Source organism: Salvelinus fontinalis, chromosome 31 (genome assembly GCF_029448725.1).
Source record: "Salvelinus fontinalis isolate EN_2023a chromosome 31, ASM2944872v1, whole genome shotgun sequence".
Taxonomy (NCBI): Eukaryota; Metazoa; Chordata; class Actinopteri; order Salmoniformes; family Salmonidae; genus Salvelinus; species Salvelinus fontinalis.
Window position 1 is genome coordinate 40603331 of NC_074695.1, and position 24322 is coordinate 40627652.

Below are 24322 nucleotides of genomic sequence, written 5' to 3' on the forward strand. Positions count from 1 at the left end.
TTCATTATGCCTTAGTCATTTTTCATTTTAAGTGGGATCAATCATTATTATACATGAATGAATGAAAAATAACAAATGAATAATAATTCATAATTCATATTTTTATTCTCTGTGAATCATATATTATTATATTAAAAGGGTTGCTTTGAGTTTAACTGTGCCCTTCACGTTGCTATTTCACATTTACCAGTCTCCACTAGCTATGAACCACTCAGCCAGGAGCTCCGGATAGCTACCTAGCCTATCCTTTAGTTGTTATAAAAGTTGGACATGTTTCAGTTTGGTTATCATGGCCGGAGTGGCGCCAAAATCCCCACTGGAATGGCTGTGGGTTGGGAAAAGAGAATAGGAAGGAGGTAGGTTCCAGGGTGCTCTCATGAATGTCAAGTGTCCTGTTGTGTCCCAGCATCATTTCAAAAAACAGAGTGCCCTTAAACAATGCAGGCTATTAGTCAGTTAATGTAACCTTATAGTAATGTCTATAGTTGCTGACATCAAAACTAAAGAGCAGATTATTCTAGGAGCTATTAATAGAGTGCTCCAAAATATATATTGCACAAGCTAGTTCAACTCTTGCCGTTTCAAATCCCCCCCAAAAATAAAATGCCATCGAGGTAGCAGTTGACACGTTTCACAATCTTATAACATTGGTTTAAAGTATTTTACAGATTTTTCTGGAATTCCGTACACATATTACTGTCAAGTGGGGAAGCGGGTTTTAGCTTTTACAACCCACAACTGGAATGCTGTACCACGTCATCTATAAAGGAAGGAGGCAAAAAACAGTAACCATTTTTTTGTTTTTACAAGCAAGGTTAAGATTCAACCTCTTTATTTTGGCTTGTAATTAGTCTTGCTCACTTTTGTCTTCCTTTTTAACATCTTACTCCTATGTGTTTGTATTAATTTGTATTATTCTATGCTGCTTTTATCATTTAATATGTTTCCTTGTTTTTATATGCATTCTATATTATGAACAAAAGCTGGTCACTGTATGAAATTGCGCTTTACCAATAAAGAATATTATTCAATAGCCAAATGTACTTCTAGGCACATCTCTATCATATTACAGCTTTCGTGTATCATTTTCGGCTGATATGTATACAGTCGAAACTTTACATACACTTAGGTTGGAGTCATTAAAACTCGTTTTTTCAACCACTCCACAAATTTCTTGTTAACAAACTATAGTTTTGGCAAGTCGGTTAGGACATCTACTTTGTGCATGACACAAGTAATTTTTCCAACAATTGTTTACAGACAGATTATTTCACTGTATCACAATTCCAGTGGGTCATAAATTTACATAGACTAAGTTGACTGTGCCTTTAAACAGCTTGGAAAATTCCAGAAAATGATGTCATGGGTTTAGAAGCTTCTGATAGGCTATTTGACATCATTTGAGTCAATTGGAGGTATATCTGCAGATGTATTTCAAGGCATACCTTCAAACTCAGTGCCTCTTTGCTTGACATCATGGGAAAATCAAAAGAAATCAGCCAAGTCCTCAGAAGAAAAAAATTGCAGACCTCCACAAGTCTGGTTCATCCTTGGGAGCAATTTCCAAATGCCTGAAGGTACCATGTTCATCTGTACAAACAATAGTACTCAAGTATAAACACCATGGGTCCACGCTGCCGTCATACCGGGTGAACGTACTTTGGTGCGAAAAGTGCAAATCAATCCCTGAACAACAGCAAAGGATCTTGTGAAGATGCTGGAGGAAACAGGTACAAAAGTATCTATATCCACAGTAAAACAAGTCCTATTTCGACATAACCTGAAAGGCCACTCAGCAAGGAAGAAGCCACTGCTCCAAAACCGCCATGAAAAAGCCAGACTATGGTTTGCAACTGCACATGGGGACAAAGATCATACTTTTTGGAGAAATATCCTTTGGTCTGGTGAAACAAAAATGGAACTGTTTGGCCATAATAACCATCGTTATGTTTGGAGGAAAAAGTGGGAGGCTTGCAAGCCGAAGAACACCATCCCAACCGTTAAGCATGGGGGTGGCAGCATCATGTTGTGGGGGTGCTTTGCTGCAGGAGGGACTGGTGCACTTCACAAAATAGATAGCATCATGAGGGAGGACAATTATGTGGATACATTGAAGCAACATCTCAAGACATCAGTCAGGAAGTTAAAGCTTGGTCACAAATGGGTCTTCCAAATGGACAATGACCCCAAGCATACTTTCAAAGTTGTGACAAAATGGCTTAAGGACAACAAAGTCAAGGTATTGGAGTGGCCATCACAAAGCCCTGACCTCAATCCTATAGAACATTTGTGGGCAGAACTGAAAAGGCGTGTGCAAGCAAGGAGGCCTACAAACCTGACTCAATTACACCAGCTCTGTCAGGAGGAATGGGCCAAAATTCACCCAACTTATTGTGGGAAGCTTGTGGAAGGGTACCCAAAACATTTGACCTAAGTTAAACAATTTAAAGGCAATGTTACCAAATACTAATTGTGTATGTAAACCTCTGACCCACTGGGAATGTGATGAAAGAAATAAAAGCTGAAATAAATCATTCTCTCTACTATTATTCTGATATTTCACATTCTTAAAATATATTATAATACATAAATACAGTGGGGAAAACAAGTATTTGATAACCTGCAAAATCGTCAGTGTTTCCTACTTACAAAGCATGTAGAGGTCTGTAAATGTTATCATAGGTACAACTTCAACTGCGAGAGACAGAATCTAAAACAAAAATCCAGAAAATCACATTGTATGATTTTTAAGTAATTAATTTGCATTTTATTGCATGACATAAGTATTTGATCACCTACCAACCAGTAAGAATTCCGGCTCTCACAGACCTGTTAGTTTTTCTTTAAGAAGCCCTCCTGTTCTCCACTCATTGCCTGTATTAACTGCACCTGTTTGAACTCGTTACCTGTATAAAAAACACCTGTCCACACACTCAATCAAACAGACTCCAACCTCTCCACAATGGCCAAGACCAGAGAGCTGTGTAAGGACATCAGGGTTAAAATTGTAGACCTGCACAGGGCTGGGATGGGCTACAGGACAATAGGCAAGCAGCTTGGTGAGAAGGCAACAACTGTAAAAGTAATTATTAGAAAATGGAAGAAGTTCAAGATGACGGTCAATCACCCTCGGTCTGGGGCTCCATGCAAGATCTCACCTCGTGGGGCATCAATGATCATGAGGAAGGTGAGGGATCAGCCCAGAACTACACGGCAGGACCTGGTCAATGACCTGAAGAGAGCTGGGACCACAGTCTCAAAGAAAACCATTAGTAACACACTACGCCGTCATGGATTAAAATCCTGCAGCGCACGCAAGGTCCCCCTGCTCAAGCCAGCGCATGTCCAGGCCCATATGAAGTTTGCCAATGATCATCTGGATGATCCAGAGGAGGAATGGGAGAAGGTCATGTGGTCTGATGAGACAAAAATAGAGCTTTTTGGTCTAAACTCCACTCGCCGTGTTTGGAGGAAGAAGAAGGATGAGTACAACGCCAAGAACACCATACCAACCGTGAAGCATGGAGGGGGAAACATCATTCTTTGGGGATGCTTTTCTGCAAAGGGGACAGGACGACTGCACCGTATTGAGGGGAGGATGGATGGGGCCATGTATCGCAAGATCTTGGCCAACAACCTCCTTCCCTCAGTAAGAGCATTGAAGATGGGTCGTGGCTGGGTCTTCCAGCATGACGACGACCCGAAACACACAGCCAGGGCAACTAAGGAGTGGCTCCGTAAGAAGCATCTCAAGGTCCTGGAGTGGCCTAGCCAGTCTCCAGACCTGAACCCAATAGAAAATCTTTGGAGGGAGCTGAAAGTCCGTATTGCCCAGCGACAGCCCCGAAACCTGACGGATCTGGAGAAGGTCTGTATGGAGGAGTGGTCCAAAATCCCTGCTGCAGTGTGTGCAAACCTGGTCAAGAACTACAGGAAACGTATGATCTCTGTAATTGCAAACAAAGGTTTCTGTACCAAATATTAAGTTCTGCTTTTCTGATGTATCAAATACTTATGTCATGCAATAAAATGCAAATGAATTACTTAAAAATCATACAATGTGATTTTCTGGATTTTTGTTTTAGATTCCGTCTCTCATAGTTGACGTGTACCTATGATAAAAATTACAGACCTCTACATGCTTTGTAAGTAGGAAAACCTGCCAAATCGGCAGTGTATCAAATACTTGTTCTCCCCACTGTATATATATAATAGTGATCCTAACTGACCTTAGACACGGAATTTGTACTAGGATTAAATGTCAGGAATTGTGAAAAACTGAGTTTAAATGTATTTGGCTAAGGGTGTATGTAAACTTCTGACTTCAACAGTATGTGAAGTGTTTCTCTTTAGTCTGTAGCAGCACCAAGAGGCGTTTCTATCCAAAAAGATTTCTGGCTCATTTTAACAGGAAGGGACTTGGTTTTCATATCAACAATATACCTCAAATCAAACAAACCCGATATTGCAGTGGTGGAAAAAGTACCCAACTGTCATACTTGAGTAAAAGTATAGATAGAAAATGACTCAAGTAAAATTCACCCTGTAAAATTCTACTTGAGTAAAAGTCTAAAAGTATTTGGTTTAAAATATACTTAATTTACTTTTTCTTTTTATACTTTATTTAAAATTCCTTAAATTAAACAAACCAGATGGTACCATTTTCTTGTTTTATTAATTTACGGAAAGCCATAGGTACCCTCCAACATTCAGGCATAATTTACAAACAAAGCATGTGTGTTTAGTGAGTCCGCTAGATCAGAGGCAGTAGGGATGACCAAGGATGTTTGGTTGATAAGTGCGTGAATTGGACAAATTTTCTGTCCTGCTAAGCATTCAAAATGTAACGAGTACTTTAAGGTGTCAAGGAAAACGTATGGTGTAAAAAGTACAATATTTTCTTATGTAATGTGGTGAAGTAAAAGTAGTCAAAAATATAAATAGTAAAGTACAGATACCCCAAAGTAGTACATTAAAGTATTTTTACTTAAGTACTCTACACCACTGCTAAATTGTCATCATTGTCCTCGATTAAAATCCAACATTTAAAAGGATCCACTTGCCAGTGTGGTAGACTAGACAGCCAGCCAGCCCAAGCCTGAGTGTGAAACAGCCCCAAACCACCCCCCCATCTTTTGTCATGTTAATGCCCCGCTGGCACGGTTTATGAGTACTGGTTGATGTGTGAAGAGCCTGTTGTTAATGGTCGGACCCTGTTGTCCCACACAAAGACGGCCTTTAACATTGACCCCAGAAGCCTCCCACCAAGCCCCCCAAAAACTCTTCCTGCTCCATAAGAGAGCCGAGCTCCATCTGAAAGGATTCTTTTGTACTGGGAGGGAAAGGGTCCAAGGCGAGTTCAGGCGTGGGGGTTGGGAGGCGTATTTTCTTTAAGTCCCGTTTTAAAAAAGGTCAGATTTTGTCCAATTTATAGTCCATCCATTACCTGAGGAACTTTGTGAATGCCTTTGAGATTGCTTCTCAACCCTAATGTATAATCTGGTTCATAGGTTTAAAAGTCTTAATAAATTAGAATACCAGCAGTAGTTGACAAAGAAGTTAATTTATTATACCTGACAAATTGATAAACCTCAATATTGTCCATATGTGGAATCTATTCTGTTTAGGCTATACGAAAACTCTTGTCTTGTTACTTACGTACATTGTTGGTGGGGGATACCAAATAATTTTTGAAAACCTGACATTTCGAAAAACAACTACTGAACAAAACCGCTGCACCAAAAAGCACATTTATATGATCCATTTATAAAAAGGCAACAGATTCCATACAAAACATTGAATTCCCAATAATTGCTATTCATAGCTAGGCATTGAGAAAACATTTGAGTAAGCTACAGTAGTCTATACAATTACTAGTGAGTTATCGAATTACACATAGGACATGTATCGATTGGTGATACTTGGAACTGAAACATTTTTTTGTAAGGAGTAATGAGGCTCAAGTCTAGATGATGTCCAAGATGTCTTACATCCTAGATTTACAGTCTCTGAATTTTACCGACTCAAGAAATGCAAAAGTGTTGGCAATTTGTATAGCTATACTATTCATAGGAGACGTCATAATTGTGTGGCAAACTGGCAAACTGACTTCCACTCAACTTACAGAAGTAAACAGAATTTGGTTGATGTCTATTGAGCGCAAACATGGGAGAAGAACACACTTATTCAAGTACAAAAAGAGGTTGTGTGGCTGTCCTAAAAAAGAAACTTGCTCTGTAAGTTGAATCACATTTCCCCACATTGAGCTATGAGGATGGGAAGCTTGGGCTTGTTGTTTGGGCCGGTAGGAACGTTCTGTGGGAAAGAGGAGTCCAGATAACGTTTAATATAACATTCTAAAATGGTACAGTAATTTCTACACTACGACATTTGTTGGAGACCAAATTAGGGTTGTGATTCTACTACCAGCAATAGATGTACTGTATGCAAAGAATTCTATTAATCAGATGGTTGTTGCAGACAGCTTGGGACCGGCGACAGATATTTTCATGTCTAAACAGTGTGTACTCTGAAGTGTAGAAGGGTTTTGAGGTTAAACTAAGATTTTTATCCCCAGCCAGATATATATAGTCAAATCTGACTGACTATACAACAACATATGTCTGCTTTCAAGAAACACAATGGGGAAGTTTCCGGACACAGATTAAAGAGCGGATTAATGATTCCACATGCTTTTCTGCTGCTCATTATGAAAAACAAGATTTTGGTCTTGGGGATGTGGTACGATTTGGATGGGTTTACTTCACTTTATCGTACCCTGGCAGTTGTTTTTTGTCATTGAGGCACAGTAGCAACAACATAGTCACTACCACTTCCTCAAAAATAGTCTGAATTAATCTAAGCTAAATCATGAAATCTTTAATTTTAACATTTTTGCAGAGGTCTTAGTCACACAATTTCATATCTAGCTAAGGTGTTTGGTGCAGTATTTCTCAAGTTAAAAACATTTGCATTAAAAAAAAGTGCACTGCAGACAGTATGGAGTCAGCTGCTGCTAGCTGCGCTCAGGACTGATTTCAGAGAACGTCTACAACTTCATCAGCAGCAAGCTGTCAAACTATCGTAAATAAAGCACAAGCTGCTACCCGCTGTGTATCAGTGCCCAAAATCACTAGCTAGCTAGCAAAGTTCCATCTCTGCTTGTCAATGAAGCTAGCTAGTAGCTGCCCAAGTTAGCTAAATTAGCTTATCAAGCAACGTGTGTGCTTCGGTGCCATTTAGTTTTTACAACTTTCTCACTATCTATTGCTAGAGTATGTCTGACTGGCAGTGTTTCATTGCAAATCATGTTACAAAACAGGTCGCGGCAGGACACAAAATGCTTGCAAAAGGTTTTAGAATTTCTTTATATTGACATGTGGCAGTTGATATAAGTGCGCATCGTCTCAATTCTCATTTTGCCCAAAATAGTGGCAGACTGAAGTGCTCACTATGAAACACACCAGGAAGTGGCCACTCCATAAACGGCTAAGGGCCAAGTGTTCTTTCAACATAACATTGGCGACGTGTTGTCTTATGTAAACAGGTCCAAGTCCAAGGCGCTGTGTAATGGGCAGGTCTGTCTCAGTGTCTGTGGAGGTTCACTGCTATGATTGAATAAAGCGCAATAAACGCAGCTGTTTCTCTGTGCATGAAAATTCTCCCTAGGCGTTAAAATCCTATGTTAGTAGGCATGATTGTAATCCAAACCCAAACCTCATGTATCGTGACGACCTCGATTACACAAATCTCACAAAACTATGTTTTGGAGGATACGGACTCAATAACCAAAATTAACCTACTTACACTTTTTAGTCCATTCTGGTTGTGGAATAACTTTTTCTGACTAATATCAATGCCACATAAGCCATTTTCAGATAAATTGGTGTTTGCGTTCAGTCTCCCTTTAAACCTAGTCCTGGACTAAAAAGCAAACTCAATGGAGAATTCTCTGTAGTCCAGGACTAGGCTTAATCTGTGTCGAGAAAACAGCCCCAATGTTATTTAGATCTACTAAGCGACTAATTCAGATGATAAATTAGCCTTGTTATTCTCTAGCAGTCAAGGACTCAATAATCCAATACTATGTAATCCAAGGTTAAAACATGGCTCTGAAATCACGTTTCTAAATCTGGATTATCTAAGAACAGTATTCCCTGCTTCTACTTCCATGGAACCCACCGGCCCTTAAAGTTTGATCTTCGTTGAGGATCATCATTATATATCTTGCCCTGGGCACAAACCCTTATCAAATGAAGAGCTTTTACCTCAATTTTTCTCATGACAAGCAAGCCGTCGACCACTTTCCCTGAAATGTTGAAATCAAATATTTTATGAGCCAAATACACATACAGCATGTTAAATCTTATCCATTGTAATCCACAATATAGTAATACTCACCGAAGACCACATGCTTTCCATCTAGCCAGTCACATTTCGTACAGGTAATGAAAAACTGACAGCCATTGGTTCCGGGGCCACTGTTTGCCTGCAGAGGACGGATTGGAGGGTTAATACTGGATGCTTCACCTACATCAACCAATAACATCAATTATAATCAATGTCTATTCATATCAATGTTTAAATGTCTCCAATGGAACATGTGTGTATGAACAGCAGTGTGTGTGCATACGTGTGATTTTTTTGTCTGAAATAAAAGGTACCATGGATAGGAGGCCAGGGGCAGAGTGCTTCATTCTAAAGTTTTCATCTGCAAATGGTCCTCTGTAGATGCTGCAGATACCTGTACCATCACCCTACAGGTGCACCACAGGATCAAGGGAAACAAAGAAGGACAAATTAGATTAGAACTAGATTGTATTAAATTAGCAATACATTGGCATTACAGAGTCCAGAGTCGCAGAGAGCGATAGTCAGCCGGCCCATTACATATTTCGCACCATATTTAATTGACTTATCGAATAGCAGATATGTGCGGCTTCCAACTCTGTAGCACACTATTACAGTTGGGCACATGAGAAAGTTAACCTGCACCGCAGTGCAGATATAGGATAAACTAATAGTTTTGCGGGAATTCTAAAAGAACAAATCAGAAACAACAAAGAACAGTGAATTGACTTACATTTACAAAGTCCCCGCCTTGGATCATGAAGTCCTTTATCACCCTAGTAGAGGAGGCAATAAAACAACTTTAAAACTGGCAACAGACTGAGGAGCTTTTTATCTAACAATCAAATTCAATTATACAAAAATATTCATATTGTATCTTACCAAATCATAACACGTAAGAATGTGCTTGCGAAGAAAAGCATTACCAACACAAAAACAGTAAACACCCCATCGAGATATAGGTTTTATGGATTCAATAATTACTTAATATGCATGTTGTTGCTTCTAAGAGACAATGCCTAGCCTATCACAATATTCATTATTGTGATTTGATGTCAGATCAAAAATATATGTTAAGTAACACTTGTCACATCTTCTTCCATCATCCCCATCAAGCATACCTGTGGAAGGTGCAGCCTTTAAATCCGATAGGGACACCATCTTTTCTGTAGGAGAGAGTTTGTACAGATAAGTTAACATGGTACTGCCTCCTTTGTGGTATGGATATAAAAGTCAGCAGAGTATACAGAAAGACTCTAAAGTTTAAGGAATAGGCTCGTTCACTAAAACAAAACCTTTTTTAGATTTAGCTCATTTTACACCTCCAAGTCAGCGCTAGGTAGTTAAAAATAGCGCACTCACATGAAAAGTAATAAACATTAAGTTTCACAAACCAGACATATATCCTTACTATTAACTGGGAAATATAGAGTCGCTAGTGAAAGTCTACGCAGCCCTTGCTGCCTTAAAATTAAATCCCAAATTAAAATAAATTTTAATTTTGTTTTCTACTGCACATTTTCAAATTGAAATAAATTATAGAAAATGTTGCGAAATTATATAAAACTCAAATATCTTAACTGCGTACGTCTTCACACCATAGAGTTAATACTAGGTGAAATCTTATTTATTTTATTTAACCTTTATTTAACGAGGCAAGTCAGTTAAGAACAAATTCTTATTTACAATGACGGCCTACCAGTCATTGTAATAGCTGCCAAAGGTGCTTCTACCAACTTTGCATAACTCTGAAGACAACATTTTACCATTTTATTTGTCAAAATTGGTCAAACAGCACATTTGGTTGGGAATCATTGGACAGCAATATTCTCAGATTTCAAGCAAATTTAAATAAGGACAGACTCGACCACTTAGGAACACTCAACACCTCTTGGAAAGCCATTCTGGTGTCTTTGGCATTAAAATGTGTTAATTGTCCTGCTGAAAAACTAAACTCTCAGGAACCAGGTTTCAATCCAACCATTTCATGTGGATGAATTACCTGTAGCATACAAAAAGTCACGGCCGGACTGATGGACACAGGAAATGTCGGTGCAATTTCATAAATGTTGACCGACAATTTGTTCACTCGACATGGTGGGAACGGAATTCATTACGCAAGAAATGGCAGTGAAAACGCCTTTCTGCTCAAATATTAATATAATAACCATCATATTGAAGTAAACTTGAAGTCACGTGATGATATGTTGTGTGGTGCATGCAGTTTATTAGGCTACAGATTAAATAAATGATGAACTTCACAGGGTGGTGAGTCTCATTCATAATATTCTCATGCATTGTATCTGCGAGCTGTTGGCTAGAGCGTACGTGCCAAGACCAGAGTGGGCACATTTGCTATTTAACGCAACAGTTTTTGTGACAAAACTAAATTGGTAGAGTTGAAAATGCCCTGGAAAAATATTGAACTTTACATTTTCATTCAGTACATGAAAACGTAAGCAAAAAAAGTACCTTTTATGTGCACTACGTCATCACACACTGCTTTTTATACACAACAAGTCACTTTGGTGGAAACACCACTGGTGGGAAAACGTGCATATTTTCCTTTATGCAGATGTTTTAATATTTGCAGGAAAATCTGTCGCCAATTGGATGGAAACTAAGCTAGGGTTAGGCTTTCAGAAGAATGGGGGGGATTTTTAAAAACATTTTGATCATCACATACTCCCCCGTCCCTGCCGGTGACAAGCATACCCATAACATGATGCTGCCTCCACAATACTTGAAAATATAGAGGGTTTCACCCTGTAGTGTGTAGTATTTTTATTTTTATTTATTTTATCCCATTTCCCCCCCAATTTTCGTGGTATCCAATCGCTAGTAATTACTATCTTGTCTCATCGCTACAACTCCCGTACGGGCTCGGGAGAGACGAAGGTCGAAAGCCACGCGTCCTCCGAAGCACAACCCAACCAAGCCGCACTGCTTCTTAACACAGCGCGTCTCCAACCCGGAAGCCAGCCGCACCAATGTGTCGGAGGAAACACTGTGTACCTGGCCCCCTTGGTTAGCGCGCACTGCGCCCAGCCCGCCATAGGAGTCGCTGGAGCGCGATGAGACAAGGATATCCCTACCGGCCAAACCCTCCCTAACCCGGACGACGTATGGCCAATTGTGCGTCGCCCCACGGACCTCCCGGTCGCGGCCGGCTGCGACAGAGCCTGGGCGCGAACCCAGAAACTCTGGTGGCGCAGCTAGCACTGCGATGCAGTGCCCTAGACCACTGTGCCACCCGGGAGGCCCCTTAGTGTGTAGTATTTGACCCACGCCTGTAGTTTTTAATTTAGGCCAAAACGTTAATTTCTTTGCCGTGTTGTCTTGCAGTATCACTTAACAGCCTTGTTGCAAAAACAATGGATGATTTGGAGTGAATCTTTTTTAACACAGGAGTGGATTTTTTTCTTTTCACTTTGCCATACTGACCAGTAATGTGGCGTAAATGCAATGTTGTTGATCATCTGTATTTTCAAGTATTGTGGTGGCAGCATCACGTTATGGGTATTCTTGTCACCGGCAGGGACTGGGGAGTTTGTCAGGATAGAAAGAAATATGAAAAGGAGCAAAGCCCTGATAAAAAGTAAGAGAAAACACTGTCTCAGTCTTCTGAATACATAAACTCAGCAAAAAAAGAAACATCCCGTCTTTCAAAGATAATTCTTAATAATCAAAATAACTTCACAGATCTTCATTGTAAAGGGATTAAACATTGTTTCTCATGCTTGCTTAATGACCCATAAACAATTAATGAACATGCACATGTGGATCGGTCGTTAAGACACTAACAGCTTACAGACGGTAGGCAATTAAGGTCACAGTTGTGAAAACTTAGGACACTAAAGAGGCCTTTCTACTGACTCTGAAAAACACCAAAAGAAAGATGCCCAGGGTCCCTGCTCATCTGCGTGAACGTGCCTTAGGCATGCTGCAAGGAGGCATGAGGACTGCAGATGTGACCAGGGCAATAAATTGCAATGTCTTTTTGTCTCACCAGGGGTGATGGTCGGATTCGTGTTTATCGTCGAAGGAATGAGCGTTACACCGAGGCCTGTACTCTGGAGCGGAATCGATTTGGAGGTGGAGGGTCCGTCATGGTCTGGGGCAGTGTGTCACAGCATCATCGGACTGAGCTTGTTGTCATTGCAGGACATCTCAACACTGTGCATTACAGGGAAGACATCCTCCTCTCACATGTGGTACCCTTCCTGCAGGCTCAACCCTGACATGACCCTCCAGCATGACAATGCCACCAGCCATACTGCTTATTCTGTGCATGATTTCCTGCAAAACAGGAATGTCAGTGTTCTGCCATGGCCAGCGAAGAGCCCGGATCTCAATCCCATTGAGCACGTCTGGGACCTGTTGGATCGGAGGGTGAGGGCTAGGGCCATTTCCCCCAGAAAGACTTGCAGGTGCCATGGTGGAAGAGTGAGGTAACATCTCACAGCAAGAACTGGCAAATCTTGTGCAGTCCATGAGGAGAAGACTGTTACTTTGATTTTGACCCCCCCTTGTTCAGGGACACATTATTCAATTTCTGTTAGTCACATGTCTGTGGAACTTGTTCAGTTTGTGTCTCAGTTGCTGAATCTATGTTCATACAAATATTTACACATGTCAAGTTTGTTGAAAATAAACGCAGTTGACAGTGAGAGGACATTTATTTTTTTGCTGAGTTTATATTGTTATTTTTCAGTGGGACAATTACACACATTTTTATGCCAAAGACACACCAAAATAGCTTTCCAATAGGTGTTGAGTGTTACTGAATGGTCCAGTCTCAGTCCTGACTTAAATCTGCTTGAAAATCAGAGATAAGGATAGAATATTGCTGTTCCCAACCAAATTTACTGAGCTTTTGCAATGGGTTAGTAGAATCTTATTCAAAACTATTCACAGCTGTAAAGGCTGTCAAATGAGATTATACCAAGTATTGACTCTGGGGTGTGAAGACTGATTCCCTACCATTCTCCTATTAGAGTGCACAGAAGGTTTTGCATATTGCAGAGTTGACATCTCAAAGGAACTGGCCCGACTACTGTCATTTAAGTTGTGCTCAACAGCCTAAACAATAAGTGAAAAGGGGCATTTAACACAATTAAAACACCTGTACCGAGGAAAAAATAACACTCTATACACCCGTTCCACTAAGTGGACACCACGGCCGGTGAACATGCCCATTCTTTCAATCAAATACTGAACTCTCTTCAAGGGTGAACTATGCTAGTGGGAAGGGTTCTACAGCTCCAGTAGATGGCGTTGTACAGCCAACACCTTAACCTGCTAGATACTTGTGTCAAGTGAGCAATAAAATCTCTCCTGACTACAGCCTTTCATACAGTGACTGTGCTTGTAACTGTAGTAGTACATGGGTACAGTTGGGTGGTCAGAGCGAGTAGATAAGCAAATGTACCAGGGATAAATATATAGCCTACTCTAGTATCCATAGAGATGCCCTTACCTGAATTCCCCTGTGCAGAACTGCCTGTAAAAGACAAAATAAATAATTTATTCTTCATTGGAAGGGCAAAAATCACCTCTACTAATCATCTCTAACAAATCTTTAAGAATTCAGGTTTTGTGCAATGTACTAAACATTGCAGATATGTCAGAGGCATGTCTCTTCTACAGAATTATTTTCTATCCGACATTCTACAACATTATGTCATACTGAATATGGCCTTGATGTGACAGTTAAGGCATGATTTTGCACTAGGAAGTCATGAAATTTGTTTAGGTCAAATTACCGAAAGTTCTCAGCCGTCTTTGGAACCACATCGGCAAAGAGTTCTACCTTCATTCTCCCAACTTCCTGGAAAACAGTAAGTCAAAGGGCTGATTTCTGTAAACACTCCACATGCAAATATTGACAGGAAAGAGAACACAATAGTCATCACCTTGCTCGACCGGGTTTTGAAAGCCGCTTCTGTCCACATTCATATTTCCTGGTATGCTTATCAATTAGTATTTCTAAACTACATTCAATGTTTTGCATGAGAAATGGTTTTCTGGAAGCAGTGTAAAATGTATATGACAAAACATAGTCTTCTATATCTTTTGACCAAAGAACTTCTGGTTTCTTGTATTCAACAATATTTTGTTATCATCATATCATATCTTATTCACATGGTATGACACTTTACGCAAATTAAATGAGTAATAGGCTACTTAATGAATACCTGTTCCCACTGGATTAATTAAGCAGTACCAACTGTAGGGTTGTCATGATACTAGTTGTTATTGAGGTGGGCAACTCCAGTCCGAGGGCCTGATTGGCGTCACACTTTTTCTCCATTCCTAGCAAAACACAGCTGATTAATCAAATTGCATTCTAAACTGAAGGCCATGATTAGGTGATTTTTGGAGTCAGGTGTGTTAGCTGGGGCAAAACTGTGACACCAAATCAGGCCCTCTAGGACTGGAATTGCCCACCCCGTGAGACGATACTCAAATTTTCCATGGCAAAAAGGAAAATAAGAAGCAGACTAAACTCTTTGAAAACCTGCTTTATGTCAAATATTGTGCTACAGCTTTGACATTCAGCCCCTCTGAAAAGAGCCATTTGTCCCCAAGGCATCCCCGGAGAGCTTCTGTGTTGTTAAACAAATATTGGAGGTGCAGGAGCACCCTCCACTTAGCCAACACCTTGCACACTTCGATTTTCTCGGTAATTGCCTCAATCGCCCAGCAGATCCTTTGCGTAATGTATACCGGATAGGCCATAAATAGGCTTTTACACCCTAGTATAGGTGTTCCTTTCATCACTGTTAATTAACAATTTGTTCAGGTTGAGAAAGAAATCTAGACCTGGCCTTTGTTCCCCTTGGAGACAGTACATTTCACTTCCCCTGAACCAAAACAAATCACTTGACATAATATCCTGAACATTTACAGAGATCAGCAAGCAAACACTGGGCTGGCCTCTGGCTGCTCTAATGCAGGGGTTGGGTCACTGAGGTGGTAGGGAGCTCTTTGTTGCATTGAACAAACAGAGTAGATGTGGTTTCCCCCCTCCTACACACCTTACATAGCCCTCAGCCTGCTATGCAAAACAGGCCATTACAACAACAACAAAAATGCCCAACCAACATATGCCAACCTATTAGCAGCACATATCATGAACGTCAAACTACTTTGTCAAAATAAAAACCCGTTACACCGCTCAGGCCATACATTTACAGTACACATGCATTTACAAAACAACAGTTCACAACATCGATAGCCTGATGAGGGGGGGGGGGGGGGACTACATTATAAAATGGAACTCTCGACCATAGACTCGATTTTACAGGAATCATTCCTGATGGATGTCTCGGGTTTGAACAGTGTTGTCCCCATATCGGCATCACGGCGGAAGAGCATGTTTGTAAGACACACGGACTCTTCAACCAAACAACAGTTTCTGCATGGTCTTAGCGGTGAATCTTCACCCCACCCAAAACTCAACAGGCTATTCAAAACAGAGAAAAGGTTGTACCTGAGGAGGGAAGGGCAAGGAGGATGGTTGAAACCGCCAGGTAGAATTACAGGTGTGTCAGGTTGGCTACAAGGCTAGCTTCTCCCAGAAAAGCCTGAGCAGGTAATAGACCCACCCACAATGAGGCAGTAAAATGACCATATAATAAGGAAGTGCTTGCCAAACACTACTAGCCTGTTGCTAAGAGTAAAGCACACACCTGTTGATGCTGCCACTGGATCTCAAACTACACAAATGACCAGGATTACCCACAACGATTAAGAGGTAAGGCCTACTTGCAGTGTTCAAAAGATCACAGTATTATGTGGATTGATAGCTTTTTCGTTGTCATCGTAAAACAATTCTTAATTCAATTTATTTGTATTATTAAGTATAAGGCAGCCCTATCCCTGGGTTTGCAATAGAGCTGAGGGGTGGGGCTGGCTGAATGTAGCCTAATCATGCTCAAATTCATAGATGGAGCTATGGATGCCAGGACTAACATTCTATGAGATCAGCATGATAGTTGATACGCTTCAAAATATTATTTAATCTTTGAAGACTCCCGTAACTGGAAATGTCAGGGTTAAGCAATAGCAGTGTATCACAAGAAGGCACGCATTTCCTCCTACGCGTAAACAAACCTGTTTTTTATAGGAATAGTAAACGGATTGGATTGCCAGACCTGAAACATTAGCTTTTGTCTAGCCTCAGGCTGTCAGCAGTTAAATATATACATAATAGGCTACTTGTATTTCCTAACACTTGAGGTTGGTGGACTCCAAACAATGAGTGTTGAGGCATGCTACATGGGCGATTCCACGCCAGTGGGAGTGGAAACTATTTTTTGCATCTTAGATTGTTCTGAGAATTCTCACATAGGAACTTCATTGGGAGGACTGATTTTTAACATACTTTTGTATCACAAACCATTTTTGAGAAAAGCATAATGAAATTGGCAATTTTAGGCCCTTTTTAGACATTTACATGCCTCCTCCTGTAAGACCCTATGATCTGTGAACCGTACATGATACAGGCAACATATTGGTGTCATTATACCTAACATTCTCAGAAATATGGAGTAAGCCTATGTATAGATTTTGAAATACACATTTATTTATTCAACATAAAATAATAATATCTTAACTACCATTTTCTATTTTTCTTATTTTAAGGACATATTGTTTGTAGCAATATACTCTTCAAACTAGGGCTGTGCAATATGGCCTAGAAATCATATTTATATTTTTCAAACTTATGGGCAATTTACAACATACAGTGCCTTTGGAAAATATTCAGACCTCTTTACTTTTCCCACATAGTTACATTACAGCCTTATTTTAAAATTGATTACATTGATGAGGGGGTTAAAAATCAATGTACACACAATATCCCGTAATGAGAAAGCAAAAACTGTTTTTTAGAAATGTTGGCTAATTTTTTTATAAAACACTGAAATATCACATTTACATAAGTATTCAGACACTTTACTCAGTAATTTGTTGAAGCACCTTTGGCAGCGATTACAGCCTCGAGTCTTGGGTATGAAGCTACAAGCTTGGCACATGTATTTGGGGAGTTTCTCCCATTCTTCTTCTCTGCAGATCCTCTCAAGCTCTGTCAGGTTGGATAGGGAGCGTCGCTGCACAGCTATTTTCAGGTCTCCAGAAATGTTCGATTGGGTTCTGGCTGGCCCACACAAGGACATTCAGAAACTTGTCCCGAAGCCACTCCTGCATTGTCTTGGCTGTGTGCTTAGGGTCGTTGTCCTGTTAGACTGGGGGCGAAGGTTAACCTTCCAAGCTCCCGAGCACTCTGGAGCAGGTTTTCATTAATGATCTCTGTACTTTTCTCCGTTCATCCTACCTTCAATCCTGACTAGTCTCCCAGTCCCTGCTACTGAAAAACATCCCCACAGCATGATTCTGCCACTACCATGCTTCACCTTAGGGATTGTGCCAGGTTTCCTCCAGACGTGACGCTTGTCATACAGGCCAAAGAGTTCAATTTTAATTTAATAAAATCTTGTTTCTCATGGTCTGAGAGTCTTTTGGCAAATTCCAAGTGGGCTGACATGTGCCTTTTACTGAAGAGTGGCTTCTGATTGGCCACTCTACCATAAAGGCTGGATTTGTGGAGTGCTGCAGAGACGGTTATCCTTCTGGAAGGTTCTCCCATTTCCACAGAGGAACTCTACAGCTCTGTCAGAGTGAACATCGAGTTATTGGTCACCTCCCTGACCAAGGCCCTTCTTCCCCGATTGCTCAGTTTGGCCGGGTGGACAGCTCTAGGAAGAGTCTTGGTGGTTCCAAACTTCTTTCATTTAAGAATGGAGGCCACTGTTCTTGGGGACCTTCGATGATGCAGACATTTTGTCGCACCCTTCCACAGATCTGTGCCTCAACACAATCCTGTCTTAAAGCTCTACGGACAATTCCTTCAATCTCATGGCTTGGTTTTTGCTCTGACATGCACTGTCAACTGTGGGACCTTAGAAAGGCACACACCTGTCTATATCATGTCCAATCAATTGAATTTACCACAGATGGACTCCAAATCAACTTATAGAAACTTCTCAAGGATGATCAATGGAAACATGATTCACCAAAGTGTCATAGCAAAGGGTATAAATACCTACATAAATAAGGTCTCTTTTTTTTGTTTATACATTTGCAAAAATTTCTAACAACTTGTTTTTGCTTTATCATTATGGGGTAGTGTGTGTAGATGGCTGAGGAAAAAATGTATTTAATCCATTTTTAGAATAAGGCTGTAACGTAACAAAATGTGGAAAAATGGAAGGGGTCTGAATACTTTCCGAAAACACTAAGTCTTTGTGAGAAATGTGAGAATTTCCAGAACAATCTGAGAAACCAAAAATATTATCCGCACACTGGTGCCAACATACACTAGGGAGAGTTGAAGTTTCTTATTTTCGACTTCCATAAGGTGTTGTTGTTTCTGTAGACGACTCATGAAAAGCCAGGTAGTACTGATAACACTAGAAACAGTCTAATTTCTTGGTAAAAGCTGTTTGTAGATTACTGCTAACTGCTCCACTCTCTTGTCGACAGCTTTTTCCTGAGCAAGGTGACGTCGACCGGAACATCACAGACCCAATAGGTTACTTCTTGGTCTGGGCTCAGTCTCAACGGCAAAAGCTTCAACATGCTGGCCATCATTGAGTCGTGGGAAGAGGAAGGGAGCTGCATCAAGGACAACACCAGCCAGTTTCTGTTCATCTTGCTGTTAAAGGTGGGCATGGACGTTCTGGTCCTGTTCATCAGCCTGCGCCGGCTTAACACCTCATTCATGGGCGTCTGTGGTTTCTCCGTCTTCCTGGTCGACGTGGCGTTGGCATGCGCCGTTGTCGCTGTTTGGTTACTAGGACCTGCCCGCTCCCCAGTGTCCATGTGCTTCCTCTTGGCGCAGGCCTCGGCCGTGTTCAACTCGCTCCCTCTGCCCGTGCTGGGCCTGGGGCTGCTGGACTACGCCACAGAGTCATGCTACACCTCCAGCCATGCCGCCCCCTGCAGGGCCTTGTGGAACTGCACCCTGACGCTTCTGGTGTGGGTGCTAGCCGGCGTGCGCTCCGGCTGCTCATCCTTCACCAACCTCATAGAGGTGGAGTACGAGGGAGGGAGGCATGCTTTAGGGTGCGTGGTGCAAGAGTCTGTGTTTGTAGTACATTTCTCAGTGGGGATCTCCGTAGCCATCTGCTGTGTGCTGATGCTGCACTACAAATGTCTTTCCTCGTGGCTGAAGGAGGCCAACAGGCTCTCAGAGCATAGGGACAACGTCAACCCAACGCTGCACAGCGACTTGATCTTCAGGTATGCCAAGTTCGGCCAGCCAGGGGCTGACAAGGACGAGGAGAAAGCACTGGCGATGGAGACCGAATGTCAGAGGTACCCCCTTTACCTCGGACTGACTTTGGGCTTCAGCACAACGTGGGGATCATACCTGTTCATGTGCGTTGCCTGTGAGCTCTGGGGCATTGCGGTTCCCGCCTACATTGCCATAAACCTCCTGTGGTTGGAGTGTGCCAACAGCTTATTGGTAGGGCTGGTGTTCTGGCTCAAAAGCGACTGGCTGGGGCCGTACAGCAATCTCCCGGACGACATCTGCCAGTGGCAGGTTTACTGGCACTTAAGTAGAGGACCCGTTAGAGACTCTGAGAAACTTCCCAAGACTGTGTTCAGCCTGTCAGGCAAGGACAGAAACCCACTCCTGCATGTCTGAATTAGGCCAATCAAAAGAGGACTTGGCTCATGATGCGAGATAAGCCTACTGTATTACCTTTACAATCCTTTGATGATGTTTGTTTCAGATATGAGGACAAAGAAAGCAATTTTACTGTTACATACTTTTAATGATAGCCTTGTTACGATCCTATATGATTCTCAGTAGTTCCTGCCCTTGATATGTTAACTGTATGAAGGGTGGTGCCGTTAGTTTAGGCTCTCTCATTGTTACGACAAACACATCCAACAACATGGGCATAATAAAGGACCTGCAACACTTTATGTAGTAGTGTACTTTGTATGTTTGCTCAATAAACTACCTGTACTGACTCCCACTCCTCGAGTTTCATGTTTCTCTGTTACAGGTTTTTCAATATGCTTTAGAGAAACTGGGCGATTCTCATTAAACTAGTTTTAACTGTCTGTTGCAAACTGAGTTACAAAACCATGATGCATCTGCAAAAAGCAACTATCATTCTGAAGACTTAGATGCCTAGTTTTTGGTAAAGTGTCATATTTTAAAGACATTTGAGATTTCTGCCTGAATTTTGTAAATTTACACCCCTAATTCTCATTACTGAAATGTGTCAGGATTAAATTCTCTGGTCATTTTTAACAATTTTAACTTGTTTGAATAAAAACAGTATGCTGTAGTTTGTCCATAAATAATAAAAATTCTATACTAGTTGAAGTCTCTCATTAAAGTAACACTTTTTCAAGTTCCTGTAAAAACAGTTAAATACATATTTATTCTCCCGTGATGCATCATCTAGATTAGTAATCCTTACTTTTGTATTGATTATATTCCTGGGGTCCAGAAAAATTAAGGGAGTTCACACAATTTTAAAAACATAACAATACATTCACAACACACTGTGTGCCCTCAGGCTCCTACTCCACCACTACCACATATCTACAACACACTGTGTGCCCTCAGGCTCCTACTCCACCACTACCACATATCTACAACACACTGTGTGCCCTCAGGCTCCTACTCCACCACTACCACATATCTACAACACACTGTGTGCCCTCAGGCTCCTACTCCACCACTACCACATATCTACAACACACTGTGTGCCCTCAGGCTCCTACTCCACCACTACCACATATCTACAACACACTGTGTGCCCTCAGGCTCCTACTCCACCACTACCACATATCTACAACACACTGTGTGCCCTCAGGCTCCTACTCCACCACTACCACATATCTACAACACACTGTGTGCCCTCAGGCTCCTACTCCACCACTACCACATATCTACAACACACTGTGTGCCCTCAGGCTCCTACTCCACCACTACCACATATCTACAACACACTGTGTGCCCTCAGGCTCCTACTCCACCACTACCACATATCTACAACACACTGTGTGCCCTCAGGCTCCTACTCCACCACTACCACATATCTACAGTACACAATCCATTTGTACGTGTGTGTATAGTGCGCATGTTATCGTGTATGTGTGTGTATGCATGTGTCTGTGCCTATGTTTGTGTTGCTTCACAGTCCCTGCTGTTCCATAAGGTGTATTTTTATGTTTTTTTTTTTTAAATCTACTTTTACTGCTTGCATCGGTTACTTGATGTGGAATAGAGTTCCATGTAGCCATGGCTCTATGTAGTACTGTGCACCTGCCAGTCTGCTTTGGACTTGGGGACTGTGAAGAGACCTCTGTGGCATGTCTTGTGGGGTATGCATGGGTGTTCGAGCTGTGCACAAGCAGTTCAAACAGACAGCTCGGTGGATTCAACATGTCAATACCTCTCATAATCACAAGTAGTGATGAAGTTAATCTCTCCTCCACTTTGAGCCAGGAGAAATTGACATGCATATTATTAATATTAGCTCTCTGTGCACATCCAAGGACCAGCTGTGCTGCCATGTTCTGAGCCAATTGCAAGTTTCCTACGTATTTTTTTGTGGCACCTGGCCACGCGACTGAACAGTAGTCCAGGTGCGACAAAACTAGGGCCGGTAGGACCTGCCTTGTTGATAGTGCTGTTAAGAAGGTAGAGCAGCGCTTTATTATTGATATACTTCTCCCTATCTTAGCTACTGTATCAATATGTTTTGACAATGACAGTTTACAATCTGGGGTTACTCCAAGCAGGTTAGTCACCTCAACTTGCTCAATTTCCACATGATTTACTACAAGATTTAGTTGAGGTTGAGGGTTTAGTGAATGATTTGTCCCAAATACAATGCTTTTAGTTTTTGAAATATTTAAAGTTAAAAAAAATCATTAAAGTACTTGGCAATAGGGTTGCAAAGGGTTGGAAACCTTCTGGTAAATTTCCATGGGAAGTTAAGCCCAGGAATTTGGCTTAAATTCATCAAAAGAGTTAGCTCACAACAGTGAACCTTTTTTGTGGGATACACATAAGGCAATTCTAGGTCTTGTGGCATATTTTTGTTAAACTATCCCCAATTCAATGGAATTGCAACCCTCTGCATGCACAGTAAATTATTCCATCAAAACGTACAGTCGTGGCCAAAAGTTTTGAGAATCACACAAATATAAATTTTCACAAAGTCTGCTGCCTCAGTTTGTATGATGGCAATTTGCATATACTCCAGAATGTTATGAAGAGTGATCAGATGAATTGCAAAGTCCCTCTTTGCCTTGCAAATGAGCTGAATCCCTCAAAAACATTTCCACTGCATTTCAGCCCTACCACAAAAGGACCAGCTGACATCATGTCAGTGATTCTCTCGTTAACACAGGTGTGAGTATTGACGAGGACAAGGCTAGAGATCACTCTGTCATGCTGATTGAGTTCAAATAACAGACTGGAAGCTTCAAAAGGAGGGTGGTGCTTGGAATCATTGTTCTTCCTCTGTCAAACATGGTTACCTGCAAGGAAACACGTGCCGTCATCATTGCTTTGCACAAAAAGGGCTTCACAGTCAAGGATATTGCTGCCAGTAAGATTGCACCTAAATCAACCATTTATCGGATCATCAAAAACCTCAAGGAGAGCGGTTCAATTGTTGTGAAGGCTTCAGGGCGCCCAAGAAAGTCCAGCGAGCGCCAGGACCGTCTCCAAAAGTTGATTCAGCTGCGGGATCGGGGCACCACCAGTACAGAGCTTGCTCAGGAATGGCAGAAGGCAGGTGTGAGTGCATCTGCACACACAGTGAGGCGAAGACTTTTGGAGGATGGTCTGGTGTCAAGAAGGGCAGCAAAGAAGCCACTTATCTCCAGGAAAAACATCAGGGACAGACTGATATTCTGCAAAAGGTACAGGGATTGGACTGCTGAGGACTGGGGTAAAGTCATTTTCTCTGATGAATCCCCTTTCCGATTGTTTGAGGCATCCGGAAAAAGCTTGTCCGGAGAAGACAAGGTGAGCACTACCATCAGTCCTGTGTCATGCCAACAGTAAAGCATCCTGAGACCATTCATGTGTGGGGTTGCTTCTAAGCCAAGAGAGTGGGCTCACTCACAATTTTGCCTAAGAACACAGCCATGAATAAATAATGGTACCAACACATCCTCCGAGAGCAAATTCTCCCAACCATCCAGGAACAGTTTGGTGACGAACAATGTATTTTCCAGCATGACGGAGCACCTTGCCATAAGGCAAAAGTGATAACTAAGCGTCTCGGGGTACAAAAACATCGATATTTTGGTTCCATGGCCAGGAAACTCCCCAGACCTTAATCCCATTGAGAACTTGTGGTCAATCCTCAAGAGGCAGGTGGACAAACAAAAACCCACAAATTCTGACAAACTCCAATAATTGATTATGCAAGAATGGGCTACCATCAGTCAGGATGCGGCCCAGAAGTTAATTGACAGCATGCCAGGGCAGATTGCAGAGGTATTGAAAAAGGGGCAACACTGCAAATATTGACTCTTTGCATCAACTTCATGTAATTGTCAATAAAAGCCTTTGACACTTATGAAATGCTTGTAATTATACTTCAATATTCCATAGTAGCATCTGACAAAAATATCTAAAGACACTGAAGCAGCAAACTTCGTGGAAATGAATATTTGTGTCACTCTTAAAACTTTTGGCCATGACTGTGCAGCTGATTCTCAAGATCTTGCACATTAATGAGATGCTATTCAGCCCACACTACTACACTGTCTGAGCCAAGGACTACATGCTTTCTGGTACGTTTTGATTACAATACTGGGTGTGGTGAAAATATTTTATGACATACATGATTTTTTGTTAACCTGTTTGGGCTGCAGGGGCAGTATTGAGTAGCCAGATAAAAGGTGCCCATTTCAAACG

At 41.5% G+C, this 24322-nt stretch overlaps 2 protein-coding genes across 5 annotated transcripts in view; one reads left to right on the forward strand and one right to left on the reverse strand.

The window, feature by feature from the left end:
* Window positions 1–5544: 5544 nt before the first annotated feature.
* ppih (peptidylprolyl isomerase H (cyclophilin H)) overlaps window positions 5545–24322 on the reverse strand; it is a 37396-nt gene continuing 18618 nt past the window's right edge. For 3 of the 4 annotated variants that reach the window (XM_055892662.1, XM_055892663.1, XM_055892661.1), the window contains exons 2-9: window positions 14115–14179; window positions 13829–13852; window positions 9471–9515; window positions 9083–9125; window positions 8664–8756; window positions 8401–8488; window positions 8268–8308; window positions 5545–6315 (exon numbers count right to left, since the gene is read on the reverse strand). In XM_055892662.1, the coding sequence (XP_055748637.1) occupies window positions 6247–6315; window positions 8268–8308; window positions 8401–8488; window positions 8664–8756; window positions 9083–9125; window positions 9471–9515; window positions 13829–13852; window positions 14115–14179 (468 nt within the window). In that variant the 3' untranslated portion in view covers window positions 5545–6246. The remainder of the gene's footprint in view (window positions 6316–8267; window positions 8309–8400; window positions 8489–8663; window positions 8757–9082; window positions 9126–9470; window positions 9516–13828; window positions 13853–14114; window positions 14180–24322) is intronic. The other variant, XM_055892664.1, reaches the window with a different exon arrangement.
* On the forward strand, window positions 15936–20722 carry si:dkeyp-100a1.6 (probable G-protein coupled receptor 160). The gene is made up of 2 exons (XM_055892660.1): window positions 15936–16108; window positions 18898–20722. Exon 2 carries the CDS (start codon window positions 18992–18994, stop codon window positions 20063–20065), a length of 1074 nt encoding a protein of 357 aa, XP_055748635.1. The 5' UTR covers window positions 15936–16108; window positions 18898–18991; the 3' UTR covers window positions 20066–20722.